At 42.5% G+C, this 27,675-nt stretch overlaps 1 protein-coding gene across 1 annotated transcript in view; it reads right to left on the reverse strand.

Moving 5' to 3' along the window:
• The window catches only part of LOC100136392 (V-type proton ATPase subunit B, brain isoform), a 54,044-nt gene that overhangs the window by 1,923 nt on the left and 24,446 nt on the right, over nucleotides 1-27,675 (reverse strand). The window contains exons 2-13 of the mRNA XM_014202781.2: nucleotides 16,495-16,550; nucleotides 16,097-16,195; nucleotides 15,918-16,011; nucleotides 15,275-15,352; nucleotides 14,446-14,585; nucleotides 11,869-11,970; nucleotides 10,913-11,010; nucleotides 10,638-10,761; nucleotides 4,585-4,735; nucleotides 2,448-2,530; nucleotides 2,132-2,236; nucleotides 542-671 (exon numbers count right to left, since the gene is read on the reverse strand). Coding sequence (XP_014058256.1) covers nucleotides 542-671; nucleotides 2,132-2,236; nucleotides 2,448-2,530; nucleotides 4,585-4,735; nucleotides 10,638-10,761; nucleotides 10,913-11,010; nucleotides 11,869-11,970; nucleotides 14,446-14,585; nucleotides 15,275-15,352; nucleotides 15,918-16,011; nucleotides 16,097-16,195; nucleotides 16,495-16,550 — 1,260 coding nt within the window. The remainder of the gene's footprint in view (nucleotides 1-541; nucleotides 672-2,131; nucleotides 2,237-2,447; nucleotides 2,531-4,584; nucleotides 4,736-10,637; nucleotides 10,762-10,912; nucleotides 11,011-11,868; nucleotides 11,971-14,445; nucleotides 14,586-15,274; nucleotides 15,353-15,917; nucleotides 16,012-16,096; nucleotides 16,196-16,494; nucleotides 16,551-27,675) is intronic.

Raw genomic sequence — 27,675 nt, forward strand, 5'->3', positions numbered from 1 at the left:
AAACATCTAACAAACCTTAATTAGCTGATATGTGATTCAACATGCAAACAAAATATTATTAATCAAATAATACTACAATATTTTTCAATGTCATTGGGCAAAATCAATCTCCATTTTAATATCACACTTGAATGATACCGCTACGCAGGCAGAATTTTGGAGTAATAAGGTCAAAGACCTCGGGCAACACTTGATCAGTCAATGATTTAAAGGAATTTGTGCAATAAAAGGTAAGACAAACATAAGCCATGGTGGCAAATGTATAATATCTAATATTTAATGCAACATGTAAATAAAATCTACAGACAAGATCTCCGAGCAAGTGTGTCAATGACCTGGCCAAGCATAATGCCTCTCAGTTAACGGTGTGAAAAGCCTGCCAAAACACCCATTCATTCCGTTACCAAATACTGAACCCCGGGAGAATGCCATGCCACTGTTTTCACCTTTTGATTTAAACCATGCCATACAACTAGATTTTTACTAGGCATGCTCTCTGGTTGTGGTGCTACGGTCATAGGTTGAGTCTCATCTGTCTCACCCTGAGCGATGAAGTTCTTCTCAAACTTCTGCAGGAACTCCAGGTAGAGAAGATCATCGGAGGTGAGGGCCTCCTCTCCCACCACGGCCTTCATGGCCTGCACGTCCTTACCAATGGCATAGCAGGCATACTGAGGGGGACAAAGGCATGGGACAAGTGGTAGATCAAGACATTGAGATTCAAATCAAATCAAATTCTATTTGTCACATGAAATACACATGAAATACACAAAAACAAAATAACAATAACGAGGCTATATACAGGGGGTACCGGTACAGAGTCAACGTGCGGGGGTACATGTTAGTCAAGGTAATATGTACATGTAGGTAGGGGTAAAGTGACTATGCATAGATCATAACAGAGTCAATGCAAATAGTCTGGGTAGCCATTTGATTAGATGTTCAGGAGTCTTATGGCTTGGGGGAAAAGCTGTTAAGAAGCCTGTTGGACCTAGACTTGACACTCCGGTAGCGCTTGCCGTGCTGTAGCAGAGAGAACAGTATGACGGCTAGGGTGGCTTGAGTCTGACAATTTTTAGGGCTTTCCTCTGACACTGCCTGGTATAGAGGTCCTGGGTTGGCAGGAAGCTTGGCCCCAGTGCTGCATTGGGCCGTACGCACTACCCTCTGTAGTGCCTTGTGGTCGGAGGCCGAGCAGTTGCCATACCAGGGGGAGATGCAACCAGTCAGGATGCTCTCGATGGTGCAGCTGTAGAACGTTTTGAGGATCTGAGGACCCATGCCAAATCTTTTCAGTCTCCTGAGGGGGAATGGGTGTTGTCGTACCCTCATCACGATCGTCTTGGTGTGTATGGACCATGATAGTTTCTTGGTGATGTGGACACCAAGGAACTTGAAGCTCTCAACCTGCTCCACTACAGCCCCGTCAATGAGAATGGGGGCGTGCTTGGCCCTCCTTTTCCTGTAGTCCACGATCATATCCTTTGTCTTGGTCACGTTGAGGGAGAGGTTGTTGCCATGTCTCTGACCTCCTCCCTATAGGTGGTCTCATTGTTGTCGGTGACCAGGCCTACCACTGTTGTGTCATCGGAAAACTTAATGGTGGTGTTGGAGTTGTGCTTGGCCACGCAGTCATGGGTGAACAGGGAGTACAGGAGGGGACTAAGCACACACCCCTGAGGGGCCCCCGTGTTGAGGATCAGCATGGCAGATGTGTTGCTGGTTACCCTTACCACCTGGGGGTGGCCCATCAGGAAGTTCAGGATCCAGTTCCAGAGGGAGGTGTTTCGTCCCAAGGTCCTTAGCTTAGTGATGAGCTTTGAGGGCACTATGGTGTTGAATGCTAAGCTGTAGTCAATGAACAGCATTCTCACATAGGTGTTCCTTTTGTCCAGGTGGGAAAGGGCAGTGTTGAGTGGAATAGAGATTGCGTCATCTGTGGATCTGTTGGGGCTGTATGCCAACTGGAGTGGGTCTAGGGTTTCTGGGATGATGGTGTTGATGTGAGCCATTGAGAGAGAGAAGCGTGGAGGGAAGTCAGTGAATTAAAGGTGCTGTATGCAACAAACTATTAATGTCTATTGTAGTTCATTATAAATTAGGCTTCGTTATAGAAGATCTTGACAACTACCAACTGATTGGAGACATCAGCATGGTCTTTACGGGTCATTCCTTCACCGATGGCAGACTTCATCAATCGAGACAGAGAGGGCAGCACATTGATCGGTGGGTAAATCTGAAAGGAAAGCATGAAATAATAGAATAATAATAGTCAATTCAATGTTCAACAAAGAAGTAGTAAACAAATGATCATTGGGCAACAATTGTCAGGGGAGAGAACTAAAGTACTCAAGATAGACTCCTCAATAGTCAGGTAAAAAGGGTGGGTTTGAGACATATTAGCGAAAATGTGAATACACGTCTATCATCAGTGAGTATGTCGGTACCTGTCTGTTGTGCAGCTGTCTGTCCACATAGACCTGTCCCTCAGTGATGTACCCTGTGAGATCAGGAATGGGATGGGTGATATCTGGAAAACACAGTTAACATGGAGGTCAACATCAAGAGATAATATCCAGGGTTCAAGTCACGATAAATCAAGTGGCCTTTATCAAACATACGCACGCATACTGTACATTCAAAGCATGCACTGAGCACGCTCGTAAATCACTTTTCCCAAAATAAATGTCAATGAACCAGGCATACACTTTAAAATGTCTACAATTTAAGAGTAGAATGCGTATAGATACTGAAATGCAGATCCAATATAAAGTTTTTACAGCAATTCCCAGTTTAAGGACAATGAGTGTTTTGATCCACATCTTGGGAGGAGAGTGCTCTAAAATATGCTCGCTCAAATTCTCTTCTAATCCTACCCAGTAACTAGAATATGCATATACTTATTATATATGGATAGAAAACACCCTAAAGTTTCTAAAACTGTTTGAATGGTGTCTGTGAGTATAACAGAACTCATTTGGCAGGCAAAACCCTGAGACATTTTCTGACAGGAAGTGGATACCTGATGTGTTGAATTACCTTTAAGCCTATGCCATTGAAACACACAGGGGTTGATTAATGTTTTGGCACTTCCTATTGCTTCCACTAGATGTCACCAGCCTTTACAAAGTGTTTTGAGTCTTTTACTGTGAGATCTGACCGAACAAGAGCCATGGAACGGTGATGGCCGATTAGACTCTGGTGCGCGAGTTCATGTTGGGTACCCTCGTTCCAATACGTTATAAAAGAGAATGCATTCGTCCACCTTGAATATTATTCATGTTCTGGTTAAAAAAGGCACTAATGATTTATGCTATACAACGTTTGACATGTTTGAACGAACGTAAATATATTTTTTCCCCTCGTTCATGACGAGAAGTCCGGCTGGCTTAGATCATGTGCTAACAACACGGATCTTTTTGGATATAAATGATGAGCTTTTATGAACAAAACTACATTCGTTATGGACCTGGGATTCCTGGAAGTGACATCTGATGAAGAGAATCAAAGGTAATGGATTATTTACATAGTATTTTCGATTTTAGATCTCTCCAACATGGCCGTTTGTCTGTATAGCAAAGCATATTTTTCTGGGCGCAGTGCTCAGATTATTGCAAAGTGTGATTTCCCAGTAAGGTTATTTTTAAATCTGGCAAGTTGATTGCGTTCAAGAGATGTAAATCTATAATTCTTTAAATGACAATAATATTTTACCAATGTTTTCTAATTTTAATTATTTAATTTGTGGTGCTGACTTGACTGCCGGTTATTGGAGGGAAACGATTTCCTCAACATCAATGCCATAGTAAAACGCTGTTTTTGGATATAAATATGAACTTGATAGAACTAAAAATGCATGCATTGTCTAACATAATGTCCTAGGAGTGTCATCTGATGGAGATTGTAAAAGGTTAGTGCATCATTTTAGCTGGTTTTATGGTTTTGGTGACCCTGTCTTTGAATTAACAAAACATTACACACAGCTATTGTCAATGTACTCTCCTAACATAATCTAACTTTATGCTTTCGCCGTAAAACCTTTTTGAAATCGGACAACGTGGTTAGATTAAGGAGATGTTTATCTTTCAAAGGGTGTAAGATAGTTGTATGTTTGAAAAATTAGAATTTTGACATTTATTTGGTTTCAAATTTGCCGCTCTTGAAATGCACCTGCTGTTGATAGGGTGCACCACGGGTGGCACGCTAGCGTCCCACATAGCCCCAAGAAGTTAAAGGGGGAGGGGGGGGGGGGGGGAACTCCCATTCAAATACAGATTGGAGGCCCATCGAGAGGTTACTATAGTAACAGCAAGCAACAATTTGTTCCATGTCAAAAAAAATTTTAAAACGCAGCTCTTCAGAGACGAAACCGGAGAATCAACTATTATTTTTTTATTTAACATTTATTTAAACCAAGCAAGTCAGTTACATTGACGGCCTACACCGACCAAACCCAGACGACGCTGGGCCAATATTGCTAATGTGACAAGTAAATAAATAAAAGAAGAATTAAACATTTCTAAATACATTATCTTCTAAATAAATCTAGCTTGTTTTTCTCTGAGAAAAGCCGGCATGTCTCACCATCGTTGGGCATGGTGAGGATGGGGATCTGAGTGATGGAGCCGTTCCTGCCCTCCACTCTCCCGGCACGCTCGTAGATGGTGGCCAGATCAGTGTACATGTAACCGGGGAAACCACGACGACCAGGCACCTCCTCTCTGGCAGCAGACACCTGGGGAGACATGGGACAAAGAAGTGAGCCATAGGTGGAACCAGGTAATAGGAAATGGGAACCTGAACACAAACTACTGAACATTTTATTGTTAGAGCATGTGATTGAGTCAATAAATGTATTGGACTGTGCATTGGGATTTAAAGTGGAATAGACAGCATCTTAGCAACACGAAATCTTACTCAAATCTGTTCATATACACTTGAAGTAGTAAGTCGACATAGGTTGGAGTAATTAAAACTTGTTTTTCAACCACTCCACAAATTTCTTCTTAGCAAACGATAGTTTTGGCAAGTTGGTCGGGATATCTACTTTGTGCATGACAAGTATTTTTTCCAACAATTGTTTACAGACAGATTATTTCACTTATAATTCACTGTATCACAATTCCAGTGGGTCAGAAGTTTACATACACCGACTTGACTGTGCCTTTAAACAGCCTGGAAAAATCCAGAAAATTATGTCATCGCTTTAGAAGCTTCAGATAGGCTAATTGACATCATTTTAGTCAATTGGAGGTGTACCTGTGGATGTACACTGCTCAACAAAAATAAAGGGAACACTAAAATAACACATCCTAGATCTGAATGAAAGAAATAATCTTATTAAATACTTTTTTCTTTACATAGTTGAATGCGCTGACAACAAAATCACACAAAAATCAATGGAAATCCAATTTATCAACCCATGGAGGTCTTGATTTGGAGTCACACTCAAAATTAAAGTGGAAAACCACACTACAGGCTGATCCAACTTTGATGTAATGTCCTTAAAACAAGTCAAAATGAGGCTCAGTGGTGTGTGTGGCCTCCACGTGCCTGTATGACCTCCCTACAACGCCTGGGCATGCTCCTGATGAGGTGGCAGATGGTCTCCTGAGGGATCTCCTCCCAGACCTGGACTAAAGCGTCGCCAACTCCTGGACAGTCTGTGGTGCAATGTGGCGGTGGTGGATGGAGCGAGACATGATGTCCCAGATGTGCTCAATTGGATTCAGGTCTGGGGAACAGGCGGGCCAGTCCATAGCATCAATGCCTTCCTCTTGCAGGAACTGCTGACACACTCCAGCCACATGAGGTCTAGCATTGTCTTGCATTCGGAGGAACCCAGGGCCAACCGCACCAGCATATGGTCTCACAAGGGGTCTGAGGATCTCATCTCGGTACCTAATGGCAGTCAGGCTACCTCTGGCGAGCACATGGAGGGCTGTACGGCCCCCCAAAGAAATGCCACACCATGACTGACCCACCGCCAAACCGGTCATGCTGGAGGATGTTGCAGGCAGCAGAACGTTCTCCACGGCGTCTCCAGACTCTGTCACGTCTGTCACGTGCTCAGTGTGAACCTGATTTCATCTGTGAAGAGCACAGAGCGCCAGTGGCGAATTTACCAATCTTGGTGTTCTCTGGCAAATGCCAAACGTCCTGTACGGTATTGGGCTGTAAGCACAACCCCCACCTGTGGACGTCGGGCCCTCATACCACCCTCATGGAGTCTGTTTCTGACCGTTTGAGCAGACACATGCACATTTGTGGCCTGCTGGAGGTCATTTTGCAGGGCTCTGGCAGTGCTCCTCCTGCTCCTCCTTGCACAAAGGCGGAGGTAGCGGTCCTGCTGCTGGGTTGTTGCCCTCCTACGGCCTCCTCCACATCTCCTGATGTACTGGCCTGTTTCCTGGTAGCGCCTCCATGCTCTGGACACTACGCTGACAGACACAGCAAACCTTCTTGCCACAGCTCACATTGATGTGCCATCCTGGATGAGCTGCACTACCTGAGCCACTTGTGTGGGTTGTAGACTCCGTCTCATGCTACCACTAGAGTGAAAGCACCACCAGCATTTAAAAGTGACCAAAACATCAGCCAGGAAGCATAGGAACTAAGAAGTGGTCTGTGGTCACCACCTGCAGAACCACTCCTTTATTGGGGGTGTCTTGCTAATTGCCTATAATTTCCACCTGTTGTCTATTCCATTTGCACAGCAGCATGTGAAATTTATTGTCAATCAGTGTTGCTTCTTAAGTGGCCAGTTTGATTTCACAGAAGTGTGATTGACTTGGAGTTACATTGTGTCGTTTAATTGTTCCCTTTAATTTTTTGAGCAGTGTATTTCAAGGCCTAATTTCAAATTCAGTGCCTCTTTGCTTGACATGGGAAAATCTAAATAAATCAGCCAAGAACTCAGAAACAAAATTGGATACCTCCACAAGTCTGGTTCATCCTTGGGAGCAATTTCCAAATGCCTGAAGGTACCACGTTCATCTGTACAAACAACAGTATGCAAGTATAAACACCATGGGACCACGCAGCCGTCATACCGCCCAGGAAGGAGACGCGTTCTGTCTCTAGAGATGAACGTACTTTGGTGCAAAAAGTGCAAATCAATCCCAGAACAGCAGCAAGATGTTGGAGGAAACAGGTACAAAAGTATCTATATCCACAGTAAAATGAGTCCTATATCGACATAACCTGAAAGTCCGCTCAGCTACTTCCAGACACAAATGAGAAAACACCTCACTGACCATTTCACTCACTCTAGTAGAGCTGGTTAGGCTGTTGACATGTTTTATAGAGTGTTTGTGACTAACTTACTTATTTTGCTTACGTTTTGCCTAGATGGCTAGCCAGAGTGAATTTGCAAACGCAAGAGATATGCTAACTGGATAACAGTCATTCAGCATACCTAGCTAGCTAAGCGATTCACATTTCTTACTAGCTAACCAAATGACATGTGCATCTCTAGCTGTGTAGCCACCGAAAAACAATTCGAGGGGAAAAAAGTCAGTCACTCACCAATTCTTCCAATGACATGATGTCCTCCTAGCTGGCATTGCCCTTGCTAGTTGGATTGTAATGACATTCCCAGCCTTAGTTACATTTGTCTGTTTTTGTCCAAAATATTCAGTCATTGAAACTGAAACAGTGCATCCTGAATGAAGGCAACAAACAATGTACCAGGCCAGCTGTGATTTACAACCTGATAGCAATATGTTTGGGACTACCAAGAAATTAATTGGGGGAATTATATTAATCATGCATTGAACTGCATCCATCTATTCTGCCAACAATGCCTTAGTGGACATCATGGAATGTTGAGTCAAATAGAACCCATTTTTAAAACATCTTATAAAAGTTGGTTTTGCAGCATAAACTAGGAATTTGATATTGTTGACTGATATTATGATCGACTGTTTGGTTCATATCTGCAAAAGTAGTTAACGCTGTCAGTTCCACATCTGCCACACTGATACTCAACACAGGAGCCCCTCTGGGGTGTGTGCTTAGTCCCCTCCTGTACTCCCTCTTCACCCACGACTGTGTGGTCATGCTCAACTCCAACACCATCATCAGGTTACTGACAACACGACGGCGGTAGGCCTTATCACCGGCGACGATGAGTCAGCCTACATGGAGGAGGTCAGTGACCTGGCAGTGTGGTGCCAGAACAACAACCGCTCTCTCAATGTCAGTAAAACCAAGGAGCTGATAGTGGACTAGAGGAAACAAGGTGGGCGAGTGTAACAGTGTAGGTTCCGTCCCTCTCTTCGCCCCAACCCGGGCTCGAACCAGGGACCCTTGCACACATCAACAACTGACACCCCACGAAGCATCGTTACCCATCGCGCCACAAAAACCGCGGCCCTTGCAACGCAAGGGGCAACCCTACTTCAAGTCTCAGAGCGAGTGACGTCACCGATTGAAACGCTATTAGCGCGCACCACCGCTAACTAACTAGCCATTTCACATCGGTTACACTAGCACACTCCCATCCACATCGATGGGGCCGCAGTGGAGCAGGTCGATAGCTTCAAGTTCCTCAGTGTCCAAATCATTAAAGACTTAAAATGGTCCAAACTCACACAGTCGTGAAGAAGGCGCGACAGCGTCTCGTCTACCTCAGGAGGTTGAAAAGGTTTGGAATGGGCCCTCAAATCCTCAAAATGTTCTACAGCTATACCATTGAGAGAATTTTGACTGGCTGCCTCACTGCCTGGATAGCAATAGCACCGCCCTCGATCGCATGGCGCTACAGAGAGTGGTTCGGACAGCCTAGTACATCACTGGGGCCGAGCTCCCTGCCATCCAGGATCTCTACAGGCGGTGTGGTAGGAAGGCCTGGAAAATTGTTAAAGAATCCAACCACCCAAGCTATAGACTATTCTTTCTGCTTCGGCACGGCAGGCGGTTCCGGTGCATCAACTCTGGCACCAACAGGCTCTTGAACAGCTTCTATCCCCAAGCAATAAAAGACAGCTAAATACCTAACAAAATAGCTACATGGAGTATCGGAGTTAACCTTGTATCCTCAATTACCTTTTTATTGCACACTCACCAGGCCCTACACACTCCATCTGCTCACTTACACAACATCCACATACATTTACAGTGCCTTCGGAAAGTATTCAGACTTCAACTTTTTCCACATTGTTAGGTTACAGCCTTATTCGAAAATGGATTAAAAAAAAATTGTAATCCTGAGCAATCGACACACAATACCCCATGATGACAAGGCGAAAATAGAAATACCTTATTTACATAAGTATTCAGACCCTTTACTATGAAACTCGAAAATTGATCTCAGGCGCATCCAGTTTCCATTGATCATCCTTGAGATGTTTCTACAACTTCATTGGAGTCCACCTGTGGTAAATTCAACTTCATGGCTTGGTTTTTGCTCTGACATTCACTGTCAACTGTGGAACATTATATAAACAAGTGTTCTGTCACATGAATGAAACAAAACAGTAACGATTAATTAATTAATTAATTATGCTAAATCATGCAATACTAACTTGTCTGTGCATAGCCATACATAAGACAACTACTAGGACTGCCCACAGGCAGAGCTCCTGATTAACATGTGTACTATGGTACATTTAGTTGGTTGGAAACTCTCCAGCGCGCTGACAAATAAAGGATGATTCACTTAAGATTGACTTCGAGTGTCCCTGTGTGAGAATTTCCACGACAGATGTTATGTGAGTGAGCAGATGATGATGGGGTGAATGTGTGAGTGTATAGGGCCTTGTGAGTGTGAATAGAGACAAAAATAAATAAGTCAATGAGGATACAAGGTTACCTCCGATAGTCTGTGTAGCTATTTATCAGTCTTATTTCTTGGGGATAGAAGCTGTTCAAGAGCCTGTTGGTGCCAGAGTTGATGCACCGGAACCGCCTGCCGTGCTGAAGCAGAGAGAATAGTCTATGGCTTGGGTGGTTGGATTCTTAACGATTGTAAATAAGGTATTTCAGTTTTTATTAAATTAGCAAACATTTCTAAAAACCTGTTTTCGCTTTGTCATTATGGGGTATTGTGTGTAAATTGACGAGGGAATTTTTTTTTTGAATCCATTTTAAAATGACACTAACGTAACAAATTGTGGAAAAAGTCACGAGGTCCGAAAACTTTCCAAATGCACTGTACACCACACACACACACACACACACACACACACACACACACACACACACACACACACACACACACACACACACACACACACACATTGCTCATCCTAACATCTCTGTATTTCTTTATTCCATTCTTTTAGATGCGTGTATTGTTGGATATTACGGCACTGTTGGAGCTAGGAACACAAGCATTTCGCTACACTTGCAATAACGTTGCTAAGTATGTGAATGCGACCAATAAAATTTGATTTGTGAAGGTTTTCAATATCACAACCATGTAGCCTGTACTGACCAAACTTTAACCGGCACATTGAATTTGCTACCCATACTCAAAAGAAAAGTTAAGGCTCTCAAACTTTGACAGAATTGTATGGCTCTCAAACTTTGACAGAATTAAATGTGTAAGTTTGACACCTCACAAAAATAAAGTAGAAGTTATTTTTTTCCCAGGAGTAAACAGCAGACTTCATTGAGTTAGTTTGGTTGCCCACCTCTCTCAGAGCTTCGGCGTAGGAGCTCATGTCAGTCAGGATGACCAGGACATGCTTCTCACACTGGTAGGCCAGGTACTCAGCTGAGGTCAGAGCCAGGCGAGGGGTGATAATGCGCTCAATACTGAGAAAGGAAGGAATTCAATTTTAATTAACATAATAAAAAAGGTAGCAATATTAGACACACTTTATTGCCATGAATCCATAGATTATTTATTATAGGAGGGAGCTAGTGCATTACTGATTTGGCACAGAGCTTATGCAAATGAACTCACGTGGGGTCGTTGGCTAGGTTCAAGAACAGGCAAACATTGTCCATGGATCCATTCTCCTCAAAGTCGGACTTGAAGAAGCGAGCAGTTTCCATGTTCACCTGAAAAGATAGGTTTGAGATTACACACCAAGTTGATAGTAGAAGGCCTTGAACATTCTTCAACAAAAGCAGGAATATATTAGTCACCCAAGGGCAGAGAAAAAAAAAATGCATATCAGAAAAAGGAGCTCCTGTTTTCAAATATCACAACAAATTAGGGTAAATTCTTCTCAAATACTATACCTAGGGCAATGTAGTGCAAATTATGCTGCAGCTTACTGGTTCAGCAGTTTTCAACTCAAGGTAACCTAATATGTTCTGATATGTGAAAACAGGGTTAAGTGTTAATTAGGTGTTAATACACTGTCCTTTACACAGTGTCCTTTTCCTAAATTAGAATCTCCTTTACATATGCTTCAAAATGGCCTAATCCCTTTTCATACCAGTCTGCCCCTATGCACTGCATTTCCACTACCCTGTTACAGAGTTCGTGCTTATGTTACAAGGCCCTCAATGGGTGTATGAATTAGCCATCAGCAGGGAGAGGATAAGGGGGCCCGGAGGAGCAGAGGTGGGGGTCACTAACATCTCTGCCACAGGTCACAGAAGACTCCCCACCCGGTGTTAAATAGTCATGACCAGAGCAGCTGAACTAGAGAGAACTTGATACTGGCCGGCTGAATGTGTTCAAGACGGCTGAATAATAACCTGTTCTGGCCACGTCGACCTGCTCAAAGGAGCAGACGTAACAGGGGACTTAAAACGCTAAGTCACCTGGTGAATGAGAGTGAGAAAAGGAGCCGGGGCAGTGTCACGTTGGGGTTAAGAGGAACAATTAGCCACACACACTAGAGGGAAAAAACAGACAAGAACAAGATTTAAAAAAATGTTTTGTCTATCTGGTGCCGCTCAGCTCACCCCCATGGCGGCAAAGACAATGGCAAAGTTATCGTCGCTGTAGTCCATCACATCCTTAGATTTCTTCACCAGGCCAGCCTGACGACAAATCTGTGCAGCAATCTGAGAATCAAAAACACAGGATTAAAAATGACGAGGTCTTGAAACATTTACGTTAATAAAACGGCCAGTCTATTCAAAAATGTTTGGACATCAGCGAGCGCCCCGTCCAGCCAGCTTGTTACTGGAGTCTTCTGTGTGTGTCGGCATGCGTGTGTGCCCAACTATGCTTGTGTCGGAGGTGCATAGTTGGATAAAAACTCAGTGATTAGGAATGTAGAGGGGAGGAATTTCACGCTTATCACTTAACGTAATGGTTGCTGTCTGTTAATCAGGGCTGACCTCTCAGTGCACCCTGAGCTGAGACACCTGGCCCATTGAGATCCGCGGCACAAATGACCCCATGACATGTTTAATGAAACGAGAAGCGTTTTATACCATTCCAGTGGCACGGGAAGTCGACCAGCATCATTAGTCAGACAAGACGTACCCTGTTTTTACTACAGTAGGATTCTTCAGTAGGCGCTCCATTCAACCACCCCCTTTCGATTATTTTATTCACATCCAAAACGAAGTTGCTAATCAAGCGACCAGATTATCTTCTTTATTTATTTACACTGCCCAAAATCACTGTTATTCTGTTGCTTCAGTGGGATTCTATGCATTTGATTGAGGCTCCCCCTCCGGTGGAATTTGATCGTGCATGTTTTAGTTTGGCAGTGTGCCCGGACGGTCATAAGGTCATAATGAGGCTGTTTACAAACAGCGATGACTGGTGAGAGGACAGCCACCTCAAGCGTTAACTGGGCTACCAATCCTACATTAAATCAGTGCTATTCACACGATCGCCTAATCTCCTCACGCCACCATTGTCTTATTAGTTTAATTCGTTCACCAGTTTAACCAGGAGGCCTCGGCGGCCATCACGCGCTCTCCCCATGGGCATCAGAAAATAGCCTCCCTTCAGTCATGGGAAACCATGGACACGGTCTGATATGACAATATGAACTCATGAAACGATGCAGCATACTCTTAAACTTGTTTAAGACTGTATACATGAACTGTTGAAACTCATAATCTTGTTTTCAAAGTCATTGTGCAATAGTTTGGTGGTCCAGACTTTTTGGGTTAGTCCTTTAGCACTGATATTTCTTATATTTTCCCTGAGATTTCAAGTGCTCATGGAGACTGATAAAACTAACACAAAATGAGGCTTGTAATAAGAACATGTTGGAATGGAGAATGTTTCTGACTTCCTTAACACTGCCCAGCACCTTGCACCTATGATGTGCCATAACTCCCAAGATTGAGTCAGATGAACAACAGTCAAGCTGGCAATGACAAGAGATTATTTTTCACCCCATTCCAAGTTCAGTCAAAGGTAAAACCCTGACAAAAACATGTTGGTTTTACTTTCAACAATAAATAAGTACTTTAACCAACTTTGACTGTCCTCTAAGAGTTGACGAATGTCCTTTTCACTTGAGTTCACGCCAAGTAAGTTTACTTTTTGTGGAAAAGTGCCACAGTTAACTTTTCCAATGAATCCAATTTTAAATGACTGTCTGCTATAAGCAAATATTTTCAACTCTGTTCTCCAAATCCAAATTAAATACTTTATGACACCAGTGGAACTCTAGGAGGTTTGGTTGGGCCGTCCTATTTTTTCGGCGGTGAGACAGGAAGTGAAGTCCAGACGGCTGCCATGTGCCCATAACTAACACACTGACACACAGAGACATGGATCTGACTCATGTTTAGAGGCAGGTTGGCAACTAATAGCTGTGCCGTAGAACAATGTTATACGCTACCTTCAGGTTTCTCTTTAGTAGGTTTAATGCAATGTGTTCAAACCATTGTAACTAAATAGGCTGTTAATATATGAGCCTAAAATGAAATGGAGAACAAGCATCTAGTTAACAGTGTGTCTGATACAGACTATCAAATGTGACAGGTGCGTGATTGTACAAATACTAAGACATACGGAGTGAGTAAAATGAGTAGATGTGTGTGGATTTCTGGAATGCTGTGTGTGACGATAGACGGGGCGAAGCTCTCTGTGAAATAAGAAAACGCCCTCCACAATCAGTAAAATGTCAGTGGATTTCTGAGATGTCCTCCAGACCCACTTTGCTGTTTCTGCCAGCTCCTGCACCACAGGGACAAAATTCAATATTCTCCATCTATTAGCACTAACTTCAGCAATAATTTAAATTTGCTGGTCACACACACACACACACACACACACACACACAGGGTGTTTGACAAATAAAGTAAAGACAGAAGAATAGATTACAACATACCAAAACAGACAACACTAAATTAGAATCAACTTGGTTGCGATATTACAAATCGCTGAGGTGTCTAACAGAATGGACTGCCTCAGGTCTCAGATCAGATTAGTCCATTGGTAATGTTAGAAAACCCATCTCCAACGCTATTGACTGAGGCTATAATATGGCAAAATGCAGCCTAAGGCACATATAGCTTATGTGTTTGGGTGTCCTTGCCTTCGCAGAGCAAGCGTCTCCATCGTACCTCGTTGTGGGGCAGGCCGGCTGCAGAGAAGATGGGAATCTTCTGACCTCGGGCGATGCTGTTCATCCCATCGATGGCAGAGATACCGGTCTGGATCATCTCTTCGGGGTAGATACGGCACTGAGGGTTGATGGGCTGGCCTGGAACAGGGCAGCGGTCACAGCAGAGGTTCAGAAACACATACCAGAGGGTTAGCCACTTTCAACCCAGATAGTAGTCATATTAGGGATATAAATGGTAGAGTTGGCCTTATAATAGTTTCAATTCATCTATTTACACTGCATGTGCAGTTGCACACATACGTAAACAAACTATGGTTTAGAAAAGAAAATGAAATAAGTACACTTGTAGGAGATGCATGAAATCCCCAAAAGGTTATACATCCATACATTGTCCCGAGATGGAACAAATGGTCAGACCGGAGGTCAGGGTCAAAGACCTTATTGCCCTTAAGATGGAAGACTCATGACCCTCTACAAGTCATCTATTCATTGGGATGCCATGCCTACACAATGGCATGCTACACGTGAAAGGGATTCAGGGATGGGATCAACAGTCAATATAAAGACAGTGTTTGGCCTTGTAGCAGTGAGATACAACTAAAAACTGAACTCACACTATACAAGCTAATGTATAGTTTCACATCTAAGTCCACTAGCAGAGTAAAGATGGGGTTGATCCGGTGTAAGCTCAGTATACTAAGAATATAGTCCAGGTACCATGTTTCTATTTTTGCACATCAGGGTCAATTGCATTTCAACACAGACAATGTTGTTATCTAAGAATATCTTTCGCTTCCTGAATGAACTGAATCATAGCTCCATCCTACCCATGATGTCCAGGTAGTCTTCAGCCAGCACAGTGGGGCCACGGTCAATGGGCTTGCCTGAGCCATTGAAAACACGTCCTGAAATGAAAGACATTTTCTATTAGTTTCATTTCATATCGCATGGATTGCTAGCCACATAATAATCTCTACCTCTAATTCGTAAAAGAATATGAGCAGTTTCTTCAGGTTTCAGACAATGGTAGAGATGCTGCATTTTATATTTCCAATTCATTTAGGACCATTATTAAATGATACTAGCAACAGATGGTTCACTCAACTTTTCAAATACACCTAACATTGAGTCCCACTGAGGTGGTATGACTGGGAGATTTATAAAAAGTCATACAAGCCTCAAAGATTCTCTTCAATGTTTTGTTCCCCTAATTTGCTCACGGAGAAGACTCAATGCAGGACTCAAATTGAGGCATTAACAGAGGCGAGGTAAAAATGGAACAGAACAATTGTATTTAGCACACCAAGAGAGTAAAGCCTGCAGGGTATTTTCTTCTGTGTGAGAAGGAGGGTGGGCGGAAACAGTTATACAGAGTGGTGAAAACAGTCTTAATCAGAGGTGGATTTCATGCTTCCTCCTGCCTAGCGCCCACCGGATGCCACTCCGCTCGCCGTGAAAGGCTCATCTTACCCAGCATGTCCTCAGACACAGGTGTGCGCAGGATGTCACCGGTGAACTCACAGGCCGTCTTCTTGGCATCAATACCAGATGTCCCCTCAAACACCTGAAAATGACATTAAACGGTATCTTTCAGTTGTTTGTGGTATGTGTGTGTGTGTGTGTGTGTGTGTGTGTTGCGAGGGACTCACCTGTACGACAGCTTTGGTGCCAATCACCTCCAGCACCTGGCCACTCCTCCTGGTGCCATCAGGTAAAGTCAGGTGCACAATCTCTGCATACCTGGGAAACTGCCACATAAAAAAGGTTGGAAAACTCCATTTAACAAACACGTTTATTTCGGTCTTTCAAAACAGAAAACATACATGACCAGCAATTAGGCTAACCCTGCAGAAAATAAGACTATCAATTTCACTAAGCAAGTCAGAACCCCAGAACCAAAAAAAATCTAGCATAGTTGCAAGATAATAAGTTCTGTCCACAAGAGATGAAAGGCTTGCACACTGATCGAGATGCTAAGTACTCGTTCAGGAAATGCTATTGGTGTGTCTGAGCCCTAATAGAAAAGTAATTTTAAATCTTTAGTCACCTTCACATTATCCAGAATCACCAGGGGGCCATTCACTCCAGACACAGTAGAATATGCTGAAATAGAGAATAACAGTAAAAAAATAAAATTATAAAAATATTAGTAAAAATTAGATCATATTAAAAATCTTTTTAAATTTTTTTTTACAAATAGTTGATCAAAACAATGACCATAAGTGTAGGGGAAAAACATCACAAAAATTAAAACTATACTTTCGTAAAGGGGTTTAAAACCTCTTTGGGCTAGGTGGCAGTATTTTCACATCCGGATGAAAAGCATGCCCAAAGTAAACTGCCTGCTACTCAGGCCCAGAAGCTAGGATATGCATATTATTAGTAGATTTGGATAGAAAATACTGAAGTTTCTAAAACTGTTTGAATAATGTCTGTGTATAACAGAACTTATTTCGCAGGCGAAACCCCGAGCACAATCCATCCAGGGAAAAATTATTTTGAGCTCAATCTGTTTTCCATAAATTTTCTATGGCAATCCCTTTTTAATAGAAATATGCTTGCAGTTCCTATGGCTTCCACTAGCTGTCAACAGTCTTTAGAAATTGGTTGATGTTTTTCCTTTGAGAAATGAAAAAGTAGCCCTGTTATTTCCATGTGTCACTCCAGGTGCACTCTAATGTTTTGGTGCGCGCGACCTGGAACGTGCTTGACTTTGTTTTCGTCCGGTATTGAGCACAGTATTTCCAGTCTTAAATTTTATTGATTATTTACGTTTTAGGATACATAGATTTGGAATAGGAACGTTGTTTGAAATGTTTGGACCAATTTTACAGGTAACATATTAGACACTTTGTAGGCATGTTGGGCGAGTTGGAACCGGTGTTTTTCTGAATCAAACGCGCATTTGGACATTTTGGGGATATAAAAAAGCAATTTATCGAACTAAAGGACCATTTGTGATGTTTATGGGACATTTTGGAGTGCCAACAGAAGATGATCTTCAAAAGGTAAGGCATGAATTATATCATTATTACTGACTTTTGTGTAGCAATAATTTAATGAGACAACTAAAAGGGTGCGCAACATGAAAATATTGTCCCATTTACATTGTGTAATTTATTGACGGTCCATAACTAGCCCCAAAGATAGGTTATCTAATGTCAAACCAACTTTGCCACAGGGTCGTACACCAGCCAGCTGAAGTTAATTTGCAAAATAAATTGGCTAGCACTAGCTAGCCTAGGAGACTTCAAGACCTGGTTAGACTGTTTCAAGTTATCTAGACAAGTGAGTGACTGTGTACCGTTTTGGCAGAGTGAATGTATAAACTTTTGCTACATGCGAACACACACAAGAGACACACACATAAAATTACACAACAGTGGTAGGCCTGATCACCGACAACATGAGACAGCCTATAGGGAGGTGGTCAGAGACCTGGCTGTGTGGTGCCAGGACAACAAACTCTTCCTCAATGTGATCAAGACAAAGGAGATGATTGTGGACTACAGGAAAAGGAAGACCGAGCACGACCCAATTCTCATCAACGGGGATGTAGTGGAGCAGGTTGAGAGCTCCACGTTCATTGGTGTCCACATTAACAAACTAACATGGCCCAAGCGCACCAAGAAAGTTGTGAAGAGGGCACGACAAAACCCATTCCCCCTCAGGAGACTGAAAAGATTTAGCATGGGTCCTCAGATCCTCAAAAGGTTCTACAGCTGCACCATTGAGAGCTTCCTGACTGGTTGCATCATACTTGGTATGGCAACTGTTTGGCCGTTGACCACAAGGCACTACAGAGGGTAGTGCGTACGGCCCAGTACATCACCGGGGCCAAGCTTCCTGCCATCCAGGACCTCTATACCAGGCGGTGTCAGAGGAAGGCCCTAAAAATTGTCAAAGCCTCCAACCACCATTGACTGTTCTCCCTGCTACCGCATGGCAAGCGGCACCGGGGAACCAAGTCTAGGTCCAAAAAGGCTTCTAAACAGCTGCTAACCCCAAGGCATAAGACTCCTGAACATCTAATCAAATGGCTACCCAGACTATTTGCATTGCCCCCCCCCCCCCCCCCCTTTTACACTGCTGCTACTCGCTGTTATTATCTATGCATAGTCACTTTAACCTGTTGGGGATAGGGGGCAGTATTTACATGGCCGGATAAAAAAACGTACCCGATTTAATCTGGTTACTACTCCTGCCCAGTAGAATATGCATATAATTATTGGCTTTGGATAGAAAACACCCTAAAGTTTCTAAAACTGTTTGAATGGTGTCTGAGTATAACAGAACTCAAATGGCAGGCAAAAACCTGAGAAGATTCCATACAGGAAGTGACCTGTCTGACAAGTTCTTGTTCATCTTGGCTCTTTTTATTGAAGACTGAGGATCTTTGCTGTAACGTGACACTTCCTACGGCTCCCATAGGCTCTCAGAACCCGGGAAAAAGCTGAATGATATCGAGGCAGCCCCAGGCTGAAACACATTAGCGCGTTTGGATAGTGGCCGATCAGAGGACAATGGGCTTAGGAGCGTGCACGAGTCGACCCCATGCTTTATTTTCTTTGGTCTTTTTACCTAAACGCAGATTCCCGGTCGGAATATTATCGCTTTTTTATGAGAAAAATGGCATAAAAATTGATTTTAAACAGCGGTTGACATGCTTCGAAGTACGGTAATGGAATATTTAGAATTTTTTTGTCACGAAATGCGTCGTGCTCGTCACCCTTCTTTACCATTCGGATAGTGTCTTGAACGCACGAACAAAACGCCGCTATTTGGATATAACTATGGATTATTTTGAACCAAACCAACATTTGTTATTGAAGTAGAAGTCCTGGGAGTGCATTCTAACGAAGAACAGCAAAGGTAATAACATTTTTCTTCTAGTAAATCTGAGTTTGGTGAGTGCTAAACTTGCTGGGTGTCTAAATAGCTAGCCCTGTGATGCCGGGCTATCTACTGAGAATATTGCAAAATGTGCTTTCACCGAAAAGCTATTTTTTAAAAATCGGACATAGAGTGCATAGAGGAGTTCTGTATCTATAATTCTTAAAATAATTGTTATGCTTTTTGTGAACGTTTATCGTGAGTAATTTAGTAAATTTTTTGTAAATTCACCGGAAGTTTGCGGGGGGTATGCTAGTTCTGAACGTCACATGCTAATGTAAAAAGCTGGTTTTTGATATAAATATGAACTTGATTGAACAAAACATGCATGTATTGTATAACATAATGTCCTAGGTGTGTCATCTGATGAAGATCAAAGGTTAGTGCTGCATTTAGCTGTGGTTTGGATTTATGTGACATTATATGCTAGCTTGAAAAATGGGTGTCTGATTATTTCTGGCTGGGTACTCTGCTGACATAATCTAATGTTTTGCTTTCGTTGTAAAGCCTTTTTGAAATCGGACAGTGTGGTTAGATTAATGAGAGTCTTGTCTTTAAAATGGTGTAAAATAGTCATATGTTTGAGAAATTGAATAATAGCATTTCTAAGGTATTTGAATAACGCGCCACAGGATTCCACTGGCTGTTACGTAGGTGGGACGATTTCGTCCCGCCGACCCTAGAGAGTTTAATAAAACTCTACCTACATGTACATATTACATCAATTACCTCGACTAACCGTTGCCCCTGCACATTGAATCTGTACTGGTACCCCCTGTATATAGCCTCGCTATTGTTATTTTACTGCTGCTCTTTAATTATGTTACTTTTATTTCTTATTCATATCTTTTTTTTCCTTTTTTTTTTTTTCCTGCATTGTTGGTTAGGGCTTGTAAGTAAGCATTTCACTGTAAGGTGTAAGGTGCTTTGATACCACCGACAACTCTTGTTTGGCTTCAGTCATGGCCGTTGCATTGCTTAATTAATGACCAAGATGAAAAACTAGGCCAAAATCAGGAAGTTCAGGCCCCCCTTTAAAGGCCCAAGTATGGAGAAACAGAAGAGCATAGGTGTGGTCCAAAACTTTGTCCTCTTACTTTCTTTGGGAAAACATTAGCTCTGCTGACATTAGAGCCAATTTGGTAGTGTCTGCAAAAACCAGGGGCCTCCGTCTACTTCTCCTCGCACAGCTATAGCCCGAGGAGGCGAAGTGAAGGGGAGTACGGGGGCATTGTTTTCATCAGGTCTTCCATCATGCCCTTGTGTTTCTTTTTTTGTGTGAACCGTCAATCTCTTGGCCAATATCAAAGCTGCAAGGAAATTAGAGCAGACTGGTTCTAACACAGAGCACTAAAGCCTGGCGGGGTGCATCCACTTTGCCACTAATTAGGCAGTGGCCAACAAATAACCTGTCAATGCACTATAGCGCTATAGCCATTTCCCACACACACACACCTGCATTTCAACCCCTATTACCCAGACAGGCTGTAAGAGAGAGATGGGGAAGAGTGAGAGAGAGTGAGACAGAGAGTGTGAGAGACAAAGGGAGTTCTCAAGTGTGATAAAAGGACCACCCCAACAGAGGGGCACTAGTTTCCCTTCCTTCTCCAAATAAACTGCCTCTGCTCGGACTACTCTATCAACTCCCTGCACCGGGAGTAAAGACATTTGTGGAGGCGTGAAGAGACTTAAAGATTCCAAAATCTACAACACAACTATGCAGCATCTCATCCTGATAGAAACATAGCGCCTACCAGTGAAAAATCAATTAAAGTCATTGATTAATTCCGTTTTGCCTCCCTCGACCCTACGGCACAGGCCTTGAACGTAGGCTAATGAGTAGTCTAGGATTAATTAACATTGCTAAGTCTCAGTGCGAGACCACGATCCCCGTCTCAAAACTGTTTTATTTAAATTATCTCCTAATGAGCTATGAATACTGGTTAGCTCCATTTCATAACTTGGCACAACTAAAAATCTGCAAGTAGGCCTATATGAATTAAATATAAGCATGCAGTGGTGATAATCAAGATGTTAGCTATCCTAGATGATATCTTTACATATTAAATTATTAACTATGCCACACCATAATACAGCCTAGCATTTGAGTTTTGGTTATAACTACCCGGTCGATACAAATATAGGCAAATCTTTGATTATAATTTTTTTAATTTAAGGTTAGGGGCCAATTGATTAGTTTCTCAGACTAAACACTTTGCATTCAAACCTTGCATCTAACATCTGGAAAAATTCAACCTCATCTCAGATGGACTTCTACTTCATAGCCTAAAGCTCTTGAGTTCCCAGTTGAATTTGTTCCCAAAACTAAAAATACAAAAAAGTAACTGCAGAAATATGCAGAAGCACCGTCAATATCCAAAATAATGAGTAGTGCAGGCCATCAAAAATGTGTGATATACTCCTAGTCATCAGCATGCCCTAATCTCCTATTGGCCCACAAGCTCAACAGTCAATTAAATAAAAGATTAGCCTCATGATTGACATGATTATACTTTCGCCTCCGACAAATCTTGCATCCAAATACATTAACCTGCTTTTTTAAAGGGGGTATGTGTTGTACAGGTTTTTTTGTTTGCCCCTTTCTCCTCAGACAAATTGCAGAATGTATGTTGGTTGGTCATGTTAGACCTGTTATGGACTTAATAGCTACACTTACCCTACAAATTATCCATATATGGCTCAAAGGAGATACATATGGCTACTTACTGAAGGGTTATAATAATTATGATGCAAGAAAATTGTGGCTGTACAATTGTACAACCTCTTTCCACAAGTCCACAAAGCTCTAATGGAAAATATTTGAAAACAGAAATGGGAACATAAGCCCAATTTCAAGATAGCCCTATTTGCAGAGACCATCTTCACATTTATTGTGTGAAAAATGACCATAGTTGCCTCTGGTGGATGGTACCCTTTTAGAACACAATAAGTCCTTCCAACAAAGCAAATAAAATGTTGTGGTGCGTTGCACTGACACATTGTTGAAATTATGGTTTAGACTAGGCCCACCAGAACTTCCCTAATAATGAAAAAAAAAAAACCAACTCAGAGATGTCCTCTGAGACAGTTGCACGCAGCTAAAAGAAATATAGTACCCACTCATTACGCAAGATCATGATTAATCAATGCGCTACACATTCATATGATGTGAAGTAGCAACATTTCTCATTAGGTTTGAAAAACTTTCCCCACCCCTCTTTTGCTACTTGAGCTCAAGTGCAGCAGTCCCCTGGCTTGGCATGCAACGGCAGTGTGGGTCACCCTCCGGCCTGTTCAGCTGCCAGAGCCCTTTGTGTACAAAGATGTTAATTGGTCCTAATCCGCCACTAGAAACTGTTTTGGTAGCCTGACCTCACACCCTGAAGGACACCTTGGTGTGAAATACTAAAGGGCCCATTCAAGTACCAGAGAAAAGAGGCACAGAGCATTCCAACACAATTGAATTTCCCAGCTAAAAAGAGGGGGCTCTGTGGGTGCTGGGATGGGGCGCAGCATCATTCGAACGCTGAATACATGGTACGAAGCAGTGGTAACAGTGACATGCGGCTCACAATCAAGTTCTACCCGACCACAAGCACACACGGGGGGCTTCTCACAGGCCACCAGGAGATGGGAATGCTAATTGGCCCAAGCCTGAAACCAGGGAACCTCCTTAACTCAAACATGCAACTCTTAGCCAACAAACACACTCAACCAAAAAGAATGTGCTTAGATCAGCTTAAACCTAACAACCTCCTTGTTGCTACTCAGAAGAAATATGGCAGTATTTAAAACAAGCAGTACAAATCCTGTATTGTATCAGAGTAGGCTTATTGGATGTTGGAATGAAAACATCCCTACTATCTTTAAGCAAATGAAAGGCTTGCCCATTGCCAAACAATGCTCTGGCTTATTCAAGTTGGACAGATAGGCTACTCTGAGATGGATGTGTTGGATCTTTGGTGAATCTTCAATGGAGAAAAATCCAAGGCAAAGGAGACAAATGGACCAAGAGCACAAATCAATTTGTAATAGGGAGGCAATTTCAACTCAATTTTGATGTCCTTGGTGGTAAACAAAAGTGTATATTCCTAGACTTTCAATGATAATTTACAGGACAAAGGGATTCAAGGAAGCACACCCCCAGAAATGTTCAAACCCAGAGCCTTTCATGTTTGAGCAACTACAAATCACGGAGCATGCAACAAATTGTTAAATTGTCCAATAATCATGAAGCAACAAGCAAAGAATCTCAAAGCACTTGAAACTTGAAATTAATTCACCAAGACAGGGTTCTTAAGCAGTGTTCACATTGGCAGTTTGAAGTAAATCAAAATCCAATTGGTTATTTTTCCTGCATTCTGAACAGCCAAAAACCACATATAATCTGATATTTCAAGCCACATTTCAAACCACCTTCATAGGTGGTTTGAAGTCTGATACAAATCTGATTCCTGGCCATGTGCATGGGCTGCAGGTAGCCTAGTGGTTAGAGCGTTGGACTAGTAACCGAAAGGTTGCAAAATCTAATCCCCGAGCTGGCAAGGTAAAAATGTGTAATTCTGCCCCTGAACAAGGAAGTTAACCCACTGTTCCTAGGCCGTCATTGAAAATAAGAATTTGTTCTTAATTGACTTTCCTAGTTAAATTAAATAAAAAATAAAAATGTAACTTGTGTCTGAATGGTCAAATCTGATTTATTTGCCCTCAAGTGTTTTTTTTTTAAGACTGTAATGACAAAAAAGAAATGTCCCCTCACTGTCAACTGCGATTATTTTCAGCAAACTTAACATGTAAATATTTGTATGAACATAACAAGATTCAACAACAGACTTCTGACTAACAGATATGGAATAGTGCGTCTCTGAACAAAGGGGGGGGGGTCAAAATCAAAAGCACAGTCCGTATCTGGTGTGGCCACCAGCTGCAATAAGTACTGCAGTGCATCTCCTCATGGACTGCACCAGATTTGCCAGTTCTTGCTGTGAGATGTTACCCCACTCTTCCACCAAGGCACCTGCAAGTTTCCGGACATTTCTGGGGGGAATGGCCCTAGCCCTCACCCTCCGATCCAACAGGTCCCAGACGTGCTCAATGGGATTGAGATCCGGGCTCTTCGCTGGCCATGGCAGAACACAGACACTCCTGTCTTGCAGGAAATCACACACAGAACGAGCAGTATGGCTGGTGGCATTGTCATACTGGAGGGTCATGTCAGGATGAGCCTGCAGGAAGGGTACCACATGAGGGAGGAGGATGTCTTCCCTGTAACGCACAGCGTTGAGTTTGCCTGCAATGACAACAAGCTCAGTCCGATGATGCTGTGACACACCGCCCTAGATCATGACGGCCCTTCCACCTCCAAATCGATCCCGCTCCAGAGTACAGGCCTCTGTGTAATGCTCATTCCTTCGATAAACGTGAATCCAACCATCACCCCTGGTGAGACAAAACCGCGACTCGTCAGTGAAGAGCACTTTTTGCCAGTGCTGTCTGGTCCAGCGACGGTGGGTTTGTGCCCATAGGCGATGTTGCCAGTGATGTCTGGTGAGGATCTGCCTTACAACAGGCCTACAAGCCCTCAGTCCAGCCTCTCTCAGCCTATTGCGGACAATCTGAGCACCGATGGAGGGATTGTGCGTTCCTGGTGTAACTCAGGCAGTTGTTGTTGCAATCCTGTACCTGTCCCGCAGGTGTGATGTTCGGATGTACCGATCCTGTGCAGGTGTTGTTACACTGCGAGGACGATCAGCTGTCCTTCCTGTCTCACTGTAGCGCTGTCTTAGGCGTCTTACAGTACGGACATGGCAATTTATTGCCCTGGTCACATCTGCAGTCCTCATGCCTCCTTGCAGCATGCCTAAGGCACATTCACGCAGATGAGTAGGGACCCCGGGCATCTTTCCTTTGGTGTTTTTCAGAGTCAGTAGAAAGGCCTCTTTAGTGTCCTAAGTTTTCATAACTGTGAACTTACAGACAGTAGGCAATTAAGCTGTTAGTGTCTTACCGACTGTTCCATTGGTGCATGTCCATTAAATGTTTATGGTTCATTGACCAAGCATGGGAAACAGTGTTTAAACCCTTTACAATGAAGATCTGTGAAGTTATTTGGATTTTTACAAGTTATCCTTGAAGGACAGGGTCCCGAAAAAGGGACATTACTTTTTTTGCTGAGTTCATGATATGTTAGGTTTCGTATGATAACATAAAACAGATGGTTCCTTAAAGGGATAATCCACTCCAAACCACACGTTCCTATTATTAACAGTGTTAAAATGTGTTAAATAACACTATGTGAAAACAATATTTTGTGTGAACAAATGTTTCATTTTGACATAATAAGAAGAATGGTAGAAACATGTGAAAATTGTTTTGGGAACTCTGTTACAGCTCAAGTTTACGAACTGGCTGGCTAAATAGGTACAGTTGAAGTCAGAAGTTTACATACACTTAGGTTGGAGTCATTAAAACTCGTTTTTCAACCACTCCACAAATTTCTTGTTAACAAACTATAGTTTTGGCAAGTCGGTCTGGACATCTACTTCGTGTTTGACAAGTAATTTTTCAAACAATTGTTTACAGACAGATAATTTCAATTAAAATTCACTGTATCACAATTCCAGTGGGTCAGAAGTTTACATACACTGAGTTGACTGTGTCTGTAAACAGCTTGGAAAATTCCAGAAAATTATGTCATGGCTTTAGAAGCTTCTGATAGGCTAATTGACATCATTTGAGTCAATTGGAGGTGTACCTGTGGATGTATTTCAAGGCCTACCTTCAAACTCAGTGCCTCTTTGCTTGACATCATGGGAAAATCAAAAGAAATTCAGCCAAGACCTCAGAAAAAAAATGGTAGACCTCCACAAGTCTGGTTCATCCTTGGGAGCAATTTCCAAAAGCCTGAAGGTACCACGTTCATCTGTACAAACAATAGTGCATAAGTATAAACACCTTGGGACCACATAGCCGTCATAATGCTCAGGAAGGAGACGCGTTCTGTCTCTTAGAGATGAACGTACTTTGGTGCGAAAAGTGCAAATCAGTCCCAGAACAACAGAAAAGGACCTTGTGAAGATGCTGGAGGAAACAGGTATAAAAGTATCTATATCCACAGTAAAATGAGTCCTATATCGACATAACCTGAAAGGCCGCTCAGCAAGGAAGAAGCCACTGCTCCAAAGCTGCCATAAAAAAGCCAGACTACGGTTTGCAACTGCACAAGGGGACAAAGATCGTACTTTTTGGAGAAATGTCCTCTGGTCTGATGAAACAAAAATATAACTGTTTGACCATAATGACCATCTTTATGTCTGGAGGAAAAAGAGGGAGGCTTGCAAGCCGAAGAACACCATCCCAACCATGAAGCACGGGGGTGGCAGCATCATGTGGGGGTGCTTTGCTGCAGGAGGGACTGGTGCACTTCACAAAATAGATGGCATCATGAGGAAGGAAAATTATGTGGATATATTTAAGAAACATCAGTCAGGAAGTTAAAGCTTGGTCGCAAATGAGTCTTCCAAATGGACAATGACCCCAAGCATACTTCCAAAGTTGTGGCAAAATGGCTTAAGGACAACAAAGTCAAGGTATTGGAGTGACCATCACAAAGCCCTGACCTCAATCCCATAGAAAATTTGTGGGCAGAACTGAAAAAGCGTGTGCGAGCAAGGAGGCCTACAAACCTGACTCCGTTACACCAGCTCTGTCAGGAGGAATGTGCCAAAATTCACCCAACTTATTGTGGGAAGCTTGTGGAAGGCTACCTGAAACGTTTGACCCAAGTTAAACAATTTAAAGGCAATGTTACCAAATACTAATTGAGTGTATGTAAACTTCTGACCCACTGGGAATGTGATAAAATAAATAAAAGCTGAAATAAATAATTCTTTCTACTATTATTCTGACATTTCACATTCTTAAAATAAAATAATGTGGTCATTCTAACTGACCTAAGACAGGGAATTTTTACTAGGACTAAATGTCAGGAATTGTGAAAAACTGAGTTTAAATGTATTTGGCTATGGTGTATATAAACTTCCGAATTCAACTGTAGCTAGAAAACATAACTACCCACAATAATACCAATGTCAATATCAGCATGTGAAGTAACTAGCAAGCTGAAAAATATCCTGAACAAACTGCACTATCAATTTAGGAGTCTCTCTCACAGAGTTCAACTTGCAGTTCCTCTGTCACAAAGCTATAAATGGAGTACAACATGAACATCTAGCAACCCAAAGGTTGTGAGTTCAAAACTCATCACGGTCAACTTTAGCATTTTAGCTAATTAGCAACTTGTTAGCTACTTTGCAACTACTTAACATGTTAGCTA

Source organism: Salmo salar, chromosome ssa01 (assembly GCF_905237065.1).
Source record: "Salmo salar chromosome ssa01, Ssal_v3.1, whole genome shotgun sequence".
In the NCBI taxonomy this organism is placed as follows: Eukaryota; Metazoa; Chordata; class Actinopteri; order Salmoniformes; family Salmonidae; genus Salmo; species Salmo salar.